At 45.8% G+C, this 13,408-nt stretch overlaps 1 protein-coding gene across 1 annotated transcript; it reads right to left on the reverse strand.

Annotated features, from left to right (window-relative positions):
* WDR73 (WD repeat domain 73) lies at positions 1–12,886 on the reverse strand. Its single transcript, XM_063091337.1, has 8 exons — positions 12,846–12,886; positions 12,217–12,284; positions 11,821–11,909; positions 9,217–9,305; positions 8,436–8,500; positions 3,159–3,323; positions 2,470–2,835; positions 1–1,473 (listed from the first exon to the last, which is right to left on the reverse strand). The coding sequence occupies exons 1-8, from the start codon at positions 12,884–12,886 to the stop codon at positions 1,238–1,240; spliced, it is 1,119 nt and encodes a 372-aa protein (XP_062947407.1). The 3' UTR covers positions 1–1,237.
* Between the last annotated feature and the right edge of the window lie 522 nt (positions 12,887–13,408).

Here is a 13,408-nt window from a genome sequence, read left to right on the forward strand (position 1 = left end):
ATTGTATATATGTGGGGCTACCAAAAAGAAATGTCCCTTGGGCCTCCCCCCGGCGGGACAGGAGTGGGAAAGCACCACCGTGGTGAAGGCTGTGTTCCAGTGAGAGCCACCCGAGAGGACAGCCCAGCCTCTGCCTGAACTCCCAGTGCTGCAGGTGTTTAAATATAAGAAGTCCCAACCTCCTATGTTAAGAGAGAAACAAACTAAAGTTACAAGTAATGATTTTTCATTTATCAGACTGGCAAAGGTCACAAAGCCACTAAACAGACTTTGTCAGTGAAGACGGAAACAGACCCATCACTGCTGGCGGGGGCACAAAATGGCAAAATCTCTATGGAGGGCACTATGGCAGTATTTATAAAACCTAAACATGCATATCTTCTCTGCCTCAGCAATTCTATTTTTAGAAATTTATCCTAAAGACATATTACTCACAGGTACAAAAGTTGTTCATCACACTATCTGTAACAGCAAAAGATTAGAAAATTTTAATAGTCATTTAACAGTGTATTGGATACATTAACTCAACAATGGTATATCCCACAGCTGGACGAAGAGCCATGTGGCTCCGCTGCCCTTCTGTGCCATGTATCACGTAAGCTCTCTCAGCTGTTCAAAGCAATTATGTTTGTTTTTTTTTTTAAAGATGACCGGTAAAGGGATCTTAACCCTTGACTTGGTGTTATCAGCACCACACTCTCCCAAGTGAGCCACAGGCCGGCCCTAAAGCAATTATGTTTTAACATTGGGTAATTTACCAGGCAGAACAGCAGAACCTTGTTTTAATTGCTATTCCTTAATTGCTACTGGGCTTGACATTTTTTTCATGTTTATTGGCCCTTATACTTTTTTTTATTCTGTAAAAAAGTTCACAGAACATGTTTACATTCATTAGCTCTTGATTCTATGATACTGTGAAGACGACAAGGGACAAATCACTGCTGTTTTAACTCTGGGGGAAGTCCCAGATCTAACAGTAGCTACCAAATAACTCGTGGTGCCAGGCGTCCTACCAGCCACTCTCTAACACATCACTTCCAACCTCCCAACAACACTGCAAGGTAGTTATTACTGTCTTCATTTTGCAGATAAGGAAAGGGGCTGAGAGAAGCTGGAGGACCTTGCCCAAGGCCACGTGGTTGGGAACAAGGACCTGTGGTCAGTTGAGTCCTATGTCAGTATCCTTGCTATTACAACAGCTCCTCCTTCTAGAGACCTGGGCAGAAAGACTCTCATGTCAGCAGGAGACACGAAGGTCCACCCAGTCCCACACATGCAGAGAGGCGTCACTTGCTGCCGATAACAAAGTCCTTGGTTTGGAGGGGTGCCAGGTGTGGGTCGTGACCAGTGGAGAAGTGTCCGTCTCATTTCCGTCTAGGAAGATGTGACCTCTGTGAGTAAAGAGAGGTTCTACTTGGCTCCCTATTCCATCCCAAGACGTGACATCATAGACCTGGACTGTCCCATCAAAACCTGAGGAAGAACACAGAAAAGAGACAATTAACATTAAATCCCCAAAATAATTTTTATAACTTGCTCTATGGTACCACAATGGGCTACAGGTTGAAGAACCAAACAATAACATGATACCTAAAGGCCCTCAGAGTTGGCAGCTGATCTCCTGGGGCACACAGTGATGAGCATTTGCTATATACCTATTATGTGCCGGGCATTATCTCTTTTAATCCTCACAACTGTATGCAGCAGGTACTATTATTTTCCCCAGGAAACTGAGGCTTAAAAGACTTTTTCAAAAAGTCCTCTAGGTCCCTCTCAGCAGATGGCTTTGTCTGCTACTTGATGGGGAAAACAGAAGGCTTTAGAGAGGAACACCCTCATGTGCTCCCACAGTCTAGTGACATCCACACTCATCCTAACCTGCTGTCCTCCTGTTCCTAAAGAACCAATCCCTGTACTCAAGCTTGGTTCTTCTCTTCTGCTCTTTCTGGCTCCTGGCACTCACAATCATCCTTTCATGTTCTTTCGTCTATTCTTTCAGCCCCTCCCCCTCTCAGCGGATCCTTCCCACTGGCTTTAGATACCCTCATTAAATACCCCCACGCAACTAGATACAGCAAGACAAGACCCAGGAGCCTAAAGACCCAGCTGGCTGGCTATAACCTGAATAGCAAGTAGGCTGAGAAGCACCCTGGAGATCCTGTCACTTCTTCCTGGTACAGCCCCATGGCCATTCGAGCATCTTACTATCTGTAGGCTCCTTGACTGACCTGAGACCTGAATTCCTATTAGGCTAGGAAAGGCCTGCTAACAATGTGTGGAAGTTTAGTAGCCAGGGTGGAGAACGGCCTGACCTGAAGAACTGAGAGAGTTAATTTGGAACCTTTCTGTGGGTAACTTTAATTTGTTCAGCCAGATTTATTAGGAGGTGGCCAGGCTCCTTCCTGACACCATATAGTCCCCTGGAAGAGAGAGATCAAACAACACACACAAAATCCTGCTCAGCATTACCTGAAATGGCCAAGCAGTTGTCCAGGCCTGGGGCCCAAGTCACTCGCAGCAGCTCTGGGTCGGGGCTAGGTGTGGACACTGGGCACTGGACTAAGCTCACAGGATGGCAAAGATTCCGGGAGTCAAGGAGACGGAGCTGCCCACCTGAGCCAAGGCTGGCAATGTTGGGCCCAGGGCTCTGGCCCCTGCCTCCAATTTCTGCACACCATCTCTGTCCACCAGATGCAGGGCTGCGGCTGAGATTCTCTGACGGTGCCCACTTTTGGCGGGTGTCAACAAGTCCCAGCCGGCCCGAGGTGCAGCAGAAGGCAAAGGTGTCTGCACCTAGGACCTGCAGGCTACTCAGCTCCTCACTGTCACTGATGTCTGGAAAACCAAGAGCAAAGGAGAAAAGCTGCTGGAGTCAGATGGGTCTGGCAATTTGGCAGGGCTGGCTGGGCACAAGTTCCTCCCACAGTCATGTCTTCCATTCCCACCCGCCATAGTCTGCTCAGCCAGGGGTGCCAGTCCCTGGGATTGCCTCTCCTCACCCCAGAATGAGAGCCCCCTGAGGCTAGGGCTGGCCTGTTATTCACTGTGTTTCCCCAGCATCTGGCACAGAGTGTGGAACTAAGTTTCGAACGCGGCTGAGTTGAGCTGGGAGGCAGACGTTGGTTGGAGGAGCCAGCAAGGGGGGACTGCTGCACTACCTGAGGTGTATGTGGTCTTCTGGGATTCCAGATCCACAATCTTCAGACTGCTGAGCCTCACCCCATGGAGGACTCCAGGTGCCATTGAGGAGAAGATGGCTACTCTGGGCCAGAGGCTCCCCTCTTTCTCATGCACAGCAATGGTGCTGACAGCTTTAATGACATCTGGGAAAAAGGGGAAAAGGCTTAAGTCCAGAATGTTACTGAAGGTTTGAAACATTACATGGTGAAGACCAGCCAGCATCTTTCCCCGTACACTTACAAGGGCAAGGAAGGAAGGGAGCTGACAGTTGGCAAGAGAGGATGTTGAGACATAAACATTCTAGGTTATGTTTACATTTTTGAAACTGTCAGAAGCACTTTAATCTCTTTATAACTTGTCTTACGAACTGTTTTTTGCAAATGGGAGATGATGAATCATAGCAGCCATCTCAAAACCCCAGAAGCAGTTCTGGCTTTTTACAGTTCGGTGGAGAATGAATAGAGAAAAGGAAAAGGAATGAACACGAACACGCTGCTGACGTTGTTTACACCTTTAGTGAAAAATAACAGGTGCAGAGTTCATGAACTAACATCATCTCTTCAAAAACATGTTCCATGATCTCAAGCAATTTGCTAAAGCCTAGTAAGCGAAGGTTACATTGCAGATGTTGTTGTTAAAATGTAAATTGAATAAGAAAGTCCACATGTTTTTTACACTGAATGGAACAAAGACAGACTAGGCCTTAAGTAGAGTCAAATTTTAGTCGGTTTTTTTTTTTTTTTAAAAGATGACCGGTAAAGGGATCTTAACCCTTCACTTGGTGTTCTCAGCACCACACTCCCCCAAGTGAGCCACGGTCTGGCCCAAATTTTAGTTTTATTTGTTCGTCCCATCCTGCTTGGCTAAGCAGGCAGGTTCTCGTCTCTGTATTTTACATTTGAGCTTCTCTTGACAGGTGCCATTTATAACAGTTCAGAACAAGTCATTTGCTGTAAAAACTACTTAAAGGGAAATTCATATTTTCCATTTTATATTTTCTTGCTCCAAGAGGAGGCTCATTATTTGGTTTCCACATTCTCTGAAGAAACTGGAGGTCTATGTATATTCTCAATTCTTTTTTTTTTTTTTTTTTTTTTGTCGTTTTTTTCGTGACCGGCACCGGTCAGTCCTATATAGGATCCGAACCCGCGGCGGGAGCGTCGCCGCGCTGCCAGTGCAGCACTCTACCAAGTGCGCCACGGGCTCGGCCCATATTCTCAATTCTAAAGGGGAGGTAAAAGGCAGAAAGAGGAAAGACACTCATGGCTCATCAAGCCAGTGCATGTCAGCCAGTCCCCTCCAGAGAGCTCACACACAAGAAGTGCACACAGGGACATGTGGGGGCTAGGGTAGCATGCAGGGGACCCTTGGGCACTGCTCCCAAAGCCCACGGGACTTTCAGTGCGTATAACCCAGACTTGCTGAACTTAATTGCTCCCACCACAGGAGCTGTGGAGGTTCGGAGTAGACACCACAGTTGACCCTTAGGACCAGAGTTTATCTCTAGGGAGTGCCAACGAGGCTGCAATCTAAGCCAGTCCCAGTGAAGGATGCCTGACTCTCTTGGGTGGCTCCTTCTCTTTCCACAGATGCTGGGCAGCCTGGAACAGATTCTCCCGGGACCTGCTGCTCTAAGCCAGTGGATGAACCATCAGATGTGATTTGCCCCCTGATGTGAGGATGGAGAAGACCTATTTGAAAGATTCAGTGGAAAATAAAGGCTTGAAGGCCTCCTGGCTGGGGAATTGCTCTATAACTACAGTAGGAAAGAAATCAGTTTTTCTCTTCTTTCTCTGGTCAGTGATACAATGCCCTCCCCTGGGAAATCCACACCAAATTTACCACACCAGCCCCAAACTGAAAAGACAAACTACCACAAAAGCAAAAAACGACACAGCGAGGCACCTCCAAGAAGGTGGAAATAAAAGAAAGAAGGTTGTTTCTGAAAATTAAACCAACACAGAATGGGTCAGAGCAGAGATAGGCAAAGGTAACACGAGGAGTCAGAATAGCTCCCAGACCTGCAATCCTGAGCAAAAGTAGCAACACGTCTAAAGGAAAGTGGTGTCTGTGAGAGGGGGTTGTTTAGCCATGGAGGCAAAGAAAATGCTGGGGTCTGTCCAGGATAGAGGGAGCCACACCAAGACTGAATACTGAAGTTCCAAGTAGAAGCAGCAAGTGACATTCAGCTGAGATCTGTAGACACTGTATTCATCCAACTCAGAGGTTTCTACAGTCCCAGAACTAAGAGAAGGGGACTCAGGCCCGGCCCCAGGGGCATGAGCAGCAACTGGGGCCTGGGCAGCAATGCTTTCACAAGTTTCACACTGACTGCCTAAGCTGGCTTATGAAAAAGCAATTTGGAAACCCCTGAGCTGATTCCTCTTGTTTTGGTTATGTTTATCAAAGCAAGGTAGTCATAAGGACCTGGAATTTTCTGCTTTTAGTTATACTTATTTTTTTCATTATAAACTAATAAAATTGCATTCCAGTTTATTTAGCAGTATTGTGAGTCTAGTGAGTATGTTTGCTTCCATAAACAGATTAGATAAGATATGTCCTGGATATGCTGACAAAAATCAGGTTTCTGAGACATCAAGGCTGTGGGTCAATACTTGGACCTTGGAAAATTCACCAAAATAACATTGTGCTTTTAGGCTTCTAGGAAGATAGCTGGCCAGTCTTCCCTCAGCTCTGGAATATTTTGCACTAATATCTAGAGGAAGATGACTCTATCTGACTTTCCATACCGATATGAGTGTCAGAGCAAGCTCCCCTAGGGCTGGGGGCAGGTTCTATGCGACACCTTGTACCCATGCACTGTCAGGACAAAAGCACCTCCAAATGGTTGGTAAGACTCCTCTCCCTCTCATCTTTAAACCACTGCTGTCCCACTACAAGTAACCGGCCTAAGGACAGACATATAGATCAGTGGAACAGAACTGAGAGTCCAGAAATAAATTCTTATATTTATAGTCAACTGATTTTCAACAAAGGGCCAAAGTAAATCAATGGAGAATGAAGAGGCTTTTCAATAAATAGTGCTGGGACATGCAAAAAAGATTAATTTAGACTCTTACCTCAGACCATATATAAAAATTAACTCAAAATGGATCACAGACTCAAATGTTGGAGCTAAAACAAAACTTTTGAGAAAAAAAAAAAAAAAACATAGGAGAAATATCTATGAGTTAGGTAAGAATTTCTTACATATGACACCAAAAGCACAGTTCCTAAGAGGAAAAATCGATAAACTAGACCTCATTAAAATTTAAAACTTTTTTTTGGCTGACCACAGGAATTGAACCCTGAATCTAGTTGTTGGCAGCACCATACTCTAACCAACCGAGCTAACCGGCCAGCTTTAAACTTCAAACTTTCATGCTTCAAAGGACACTACTAAGAAAATGAAAAGACAAGCAACAGACTGGGAGAAAATATTAGCAAAACACACATCTAATAAAGAACTTGTATCCAGAGCGGACAAGGAACTTTTACAACTCAACAAAGACTAACAATCCAATCAAAAAACGGACAAGAGATCTTAACTGGCATTTCACCAAATATACAGAGCACATGAAAAGATGCTCCACATTACGGCGTTTTAGGGACAGGCAAATGAAAGCCACAATGATACACAGTTTCACACTCTTTAGAATGGCTTTAATAAAAAAGACAGACAACAACAAATGTTGATGAGGACACAGAAAAATGGGAACCCTTATACATTGCTGGTGGGAATTTTAATGAAGCCATTTTGGAAAGTTTGAAAATTTCCTAAAATATCAAACATAAATTTACCATGCAAACTAGCAATTCCATTCCTAGGTGTCTCCCCAAGAGAAATAAAAACATATGTCCACCCAAAGACTGGTATGTTAATGTTCTTGGCAGCATTATTCATAATAGCCAAAAATTGGATCCATCAACTAGTGAATGGATAGACGACATGTGGTACATCCACACAGTGGAATACTATTCTGTCATAAAAAGGAACAAGCTATAGGTATATGCTGCGACATGGGTAAAACTCAAAAGCATTATGCTAAGTGCAAGAAGCCAGACACAAAACACCACATATTGTATGATTCCATTGATATGAAATGTCCAGAAAAGGCAAATCTATTATAGAGACAGAAAGATTAGGGGTTGCCTGGGGCAGGTGTGGGAATGGGGATTAACAGTAAATGGCATAATTGATCTTAGGGAGATGAAAATGTTCTAAAACTGATTTATTGTGATGCCTGCACAATTGTTACATTTACTAAAAAATCACTGAATTGTACACTTAAAATGATATAGTATGTAAAACATATTTCAATAAAATTAAAAACAAATAAACCACCACAAGTACAAGTAACTGATACAAACAACTGGAAGCTATAGCACAGTACGAGTGACATGGAAAACAACAAGAAAAGCCCACAAGGTCAGTGACTCCAGAAAGCAAACGAGCACAAGAACTGCCTTTCTGCAGCAGTGAAGTTTGGGGAGATGCCAACAGCCAGTGGACAACTTCTGGGAGGCTTCCAAATGAGGTGGTATAGGGACCGGGGCGGAGCGCTGCACAACTAAAGGGGCAGTTCCAAGATGAGCTGCCTGTGCGTCTGAGGCACTCGGCCATGCTGGCAAGCAGTGCTATCACTGAGGGATGGATGGAAGAGGCTGCATTAGGACACAGAGATGCATGCTGTGGTACCTGCCTTCCTGATCCTCAAACCACAGCTGGAGGGAATGCTATTCCCCCTGAGGGAACGTTCCTCCACTCACAGAATGGACAGGATTAGTATTTCTTGCTCCTCTCTCCATTCCCCTGATGGGAAGCAGAGTGACTTCTCTGAGTGGGAGACTGGCCAGCCTGGCCTCATGCTCACTCACTGTTTTCCTTGCCTGCGAAGTGACCTCTTTGCTGCTGCCACTTCCTCCTCCTCCAAGAGGTGAGCTCACCTGACCAGCCCTAGCTCTGCCCTTGCCTCTGCTCCTGCCCAGGGGAGAGGCCTGTAGTTCTCTGGGTGCTCCACCTACGACTAGGTTGGTAAACTCAATTCCTGGAGTAACTTACAAGAAGCTCCGTGTGGGGCTTGCATGCCATGTTGTGGTTGCTAATTCATCTTTCCTGCATTAAAGTAGATACTGCATTTTAATTCCCACCTGGCTCTGAGTCTATTTCTCATCTGGCTCAGATTAGGGGACAGGGGCATGTGAGTCACACACTTTCCTAGAACCCCAACCCCTACCAAGTCAAATTCACTCACCGCTGTCCTCTGCAACCCGCCATACCTGCAGGTAACAACCTGGAAGGCCACTGGTCACCAGCAATCTATTCAGGATAAATACAAAATCTTAGTCCAGAAGGTGGGACACTCACCCACATACCCCCCTTCCCCTCACCAGCCCACTCAGCATGGGATCCCTCCACTTCTCATATCAGGAAATTGTACTGCAGGATCATCAAGACAAGCCACCCTCATTTAATAGATGAGGAGCAGGCTTACTCTGCTTTAGGGACAGGTCTACAGCTCATGGAGAGTCATGGGATTGAGCCCAGACTTCCAGTGTCATGATGGTCACCTAGGGAGGACACCAGTGTGGAGCCTGAACACACATCCCTGATCCAGAGACTCTCAGCCTCTCCCAACTGAGCTACTATTGCCCAACTACCCACCATTAGCTCTCTCAGAAATTAAGAGCAACCTTCTATCCTGTGTCTGTTCCCTGCACCAACTCTAGTGACCTGTTGGTTACATTAGTCAAAAGGGCTGTGGGGCTGACCTCTGAGGTGAAGAGGAAAAAAAAAAAAAAAAAAGAAATAAAAAGGCTATGGGGGACTGGGAAGCCACAGCAAAAATTTCTTTGGGGTGTGTGTGTGTGTGTGTGTGTGTGTGTGTGTGTGTACGCGCGCGCGTGTGTGTGTGTGTGTGTGTGCTCACACATGCCCATGTGCTGGGGTGGGGGGAATCAAGAAGCAGGATACCCCTGAGCATTTCCAGCCATCCCATCCTGAATGGAAGGTCTGGGTCGCAGAACTGACCATACCTGGTATCTGGCACATGCTTTAAGTCAAAGACAGACTGGTCTGAAAATCCTCCATGGTGTACTTTGAAATCTCTTTCTGGGAGTAAACCCTAAAATACAAAGGGGTGGCCAATCAGATAAAGCCTGCTTGTCAAAGGAATACTTCAGACAAGCTCTAGATAAGAAGTCAGATCCTGGCCTGGCAGGAGGCCACGGGAGCCGCTCAGCTGGCGACAGAGGCTTCTCCCTATGATGTGCTGCTATTTGTAAATGTTGGTCTCAGCTGCCTACATATTGAGCTTCCTTTCTTCCCCACATATCCAAAACCCTTCTAGCCTTTCACTAGCCCCTTGCACTAAAGCACATGCGTTATATTCCAGGCCTTCTTAGAGGAGTCACAGAGACTTAACAGCTTCATAAAGAAAACAGGGATTATCAGCCAACTAGCACATCCCCATTTCTCACCCTGTTCTCCCAGTGGAAGACAATTGGGTTCTTCTAGCAATAAAAATAACAACTACCACTTATCAAGTGTTCACTGTATCAGGCACTGTGTTTAGGGCTTTATCACATTTAATTCTTACAATGACCCTGCTGTAGATCGGATGCCCCCCCCAACTTTATTGAAGTTTAATCCCCACTCTTAACTGTTGAGGGTGACAAATCCTATTATGGTAACTGAAAGGTGGGACCTTGAAGAGGTGATTAGATTGTAGGACCAGGCCATAGTGAATGGATTAATAATGATAGTCAGGGGTGTGGTTCTGAAGGCTTTAAAAGGAGAGCATGTGAGAGTCTCTCTCTGCTCTGCCATTTTCTGCCATTGAGAACCCTGCATTGCTGTAAAACCATCACCAAAGACCCTCACCAGATGTGTTACCCTGGACTTTGGACTTCCCAGCCTCCGAAACTATAAGCAATAAATTTCATTTTCTTACAAATTACCCAGTTCTGTGTATTTAGATATAAGCAGCAGAAGCAGACTAATACACACTCTATGACTTAATTATCCCTATTCTACAAATGACAAAACTAAGGCACAGGGAGCTTAAGCAACTTTTCTAAGGTCATATGGGTATTAAGTTGTGAATCTGAACCCAAGTCTGTTTAACCAAAGCCCATGCTCTGAGCCACTAGACTCTACTACCTCCATGTAAGGAACCAGAGGCAGGGGAAAAGGAAAAGAGGAAAACCCAGTGGTGAAGGGGGAGTTATATCAGGTCTCTCATCAAGGCTCAATCTGGGTGAGTCCTTGGCTTAAGCGTGAATGGTGGGGATGAGGGAGATCAGGAGTACTAGGTAGGTGATTTTCCCCTAGAACAAAAGCCAGGCCACCCTATAGCTTCCATAGCCTCTAGGTTTTGTGAGTACAAACTTGGCATTTTTCTGAGCCTTAGCCTCTTCAGATTCTAATTCAGTAGTTCTGGGAAGGGGTCAAGGAATATGCATTTTAGCCAGTACTCCTAATGTATTTGGTACAGGTGGTCCTCAACCTACTTTAAGAAACAGTGGGCCATGGCTGCATGGGATCTAGCCTCCCCTGGGCTTAATCTTTTTCTATGTCCTTGTCTAGCCTCTTCTATTCTAAATCTCCAACTCAACTCCATAACATGGTCACCGCTTAAGATAACTTTGTTTCTTATTTCATTAAAGAATTTAAGAAATTCAGGAGCAAACCCTCTCAAATTCCTGCCCCCACATGACCCTCCAACGTTATTTGCCTGTATGCCTCACCCTCCCTTGTCTTCTGAAGACTAATTCCCTCCCCTGGAGTCCTGATCTATCCTCAACCTCTATCTCTCGAAACAGGATCATGTTCTCTGTGTTATTCCCCCACTCCTGCATTTTTACCCTCTGTCTTCAGGGGCTACTTCCCCACAGCTTGTAACTCTGCTCATGCTCCTGTCTTTAGGAAACTTTCCTTTAAACCTGTGTTTCTGACTAGTTACTGCTGTAGCTTCTTCACTCCCTACATTTCCTGACTCCACTTCCCCCTCTTTTCAGTCTTTGGCCCTGACTACCACCAGCAAAAATGCTGTGGCAGAGGTTACCACGAGCTTCCCAACTGCCAATCTTATGAACTCTTCAATCCTCATCTGAAAGGTTTTTATAGCAACATTAGACAGCCACCAACTCTTTCTTATTGAGACGTTCTCTTCTCTTGGTTTCAGAAACACTGACCTTTTCTGAGACTCCTCCTGTTTCAAAGACTATTCTTCCTTAGTATTCCTTGTGGGTTCATCTTCCTGTAACCATCCCTTAAATGTGTTCCCTGAGGTTCTGTCCTTAGCTGTCTTCTCTCATTCCTTATATACTACACATTCATCCTAGGTGATCTTAACAATTCTATGGTCTTTGACCACCCTCTATACTCTAATGGCTTCCTAAGTCTATTTTTGATAAAGTAAAACTGACTCCTTCTTCTAGTACACTTCTGTAAACCACAGGACATTCTATAGCATTTATCTTTCTGCATAAATGCTCTATTAGACTATTAGGACAGGTCCAGAGCTTGTCTCTCTCTCTTTCTAGAATCCAGAACAATACCTGGCAGATAACAGGAACTCCACAAATGTTTAATAAATAAAGTTGACACATATACTAAGCATTTATATTTCAAGTTACCTGATTTTCTTTTACAGAAAGTCTGAGAGGTAGTATCAGATGAAGAATTTCATTTTTTTTCAGGCTTTCATAGCCAGCTACAAAGACTCCTGGAAAAAAGAAGCAGAAGTAGCTGTGACAAATTGTTAGAAAGATTGTAGATCATGGCTGGGTCTATAAATTGCCAAATTCCCCAAACCAAATATAAATTCCTTTCCCATCGGCGTGCAGCCTTGTATCAGGGGGTGGAAGATCTTAAAAAGAGGAATATAAGTACTGGTGGAGCACTAGTTACTACTAGTGACTAAGAGGTCCTCAGGTGCCCCGGAAGAATGGGTTGGGTCCCACTTGGCTGAACCCCTAAAACCCAGCCTGAGGAGTGGTATTCTAGCTCCTTCAGAGCCAGGCAGGGCATACCTTTGTTACCAATCCATTCAAGAACTCGAGTGGCTCCTGAGAGATCGAATGCATGGAAATCCTGGTACCTACACGACAGGGACACAAAATCACACGGTGCATGGCACTTTACAGCTGTCAAAGAACTCTGAGATGGCTGCATGGTTCCGTGGCTAGGGGCCCAGGCTCTGGAATTAGGCAGACGTGAGACTTACTCTTGCCTCGCATTTTACCCACTGTGTGTCTGGAACCAGGCCAGGGATCAGACCAATTACTTTATCTCCCTGAGCCTCTGTCCTCATTTGTGGAACTCCCAGGGCACCCAGACGTCCCAAGATTGATATAAGGAATCAATGAGATAATCTGTGTTCAGGTCTTAACTCAGAAGCTGGCGCAAAATAACTGGTCATTTATGTTATTATTACCCATCACAAGCGCTACTCTTAACTAGTACCTCGCACAACTTGAGCACGCAGGCAGGTGCCATTTCCCAGATGCGGGGGCCGAGGCCCAGGAGTTCTCCGCATCCGCTCAGCCTCGTGGCCACCGCCGGCCTACACTGGGATACCCTACGTGCTTCTGCCCGCATCCATCCGCCCGCCAGGCCACCTCCAAGCCGGGATCCTGTCTCCCAGCCCCACGCGACTTACAAGCGCAAGGACTCCACTAACCAGTCCTCCGCGGGATCCATGGCAACTGTCACTTCCGTCACCACACTTCCGCCCGGGAGCCTTCCGGGGCAGGCGCGGCCCTCTCGCGAGGAGTGGGCGTGGCCCCCTGCTAGGGGGCGGGGCCGAGTCTCCCTGAGCGCCGCCAGCTCCGCGCTGCGACCTCGCTGGGCTAGGTCCCGTGTTCTCTGGGTAAGAGCTCCGGGAAAAGTGACGTAAAGTCAGGGGTTCCCCGAAGTCAGCTCCGAGCGGAGCTTGAGGGACTAAATACCCGCCCGTTTTAGGATCAGGTATTTGCAGCCCGCAGAGGTGCAGTCAGTGCCCCAAAACCAGATATAATACAGGACCACTGAGTTAAATTCGAATTTCAGGTAAACGATGAATAATTTTTTCGTATGAGTTTTGCGTGCAATATTTAGGACATTTTATACGAAAAAAAATGTTTATCTGAAATTCGAGTTTAACGGAGTGTCCTGTGTTTTTATTTGCTAACTCCAGCAACCCTAGTGAAGGCCATAGAGCGAGCAAGTGGACAGTGGGGTCTG

This window comes from Cynocephalus volans, chromosome 3 (genome assembly GCF_027409185.1).
Source record: "Cynocephalus volans isolate mCynVol1 chromosome 3, mCynVol1.pri, whole genome shotgun sequence".
NCBI lineage: Eukaryota > Metazoa > Chordata > Mammalia > Dermoptera > Cynocephalidae > Cynocephalus > Cynocephalus volans.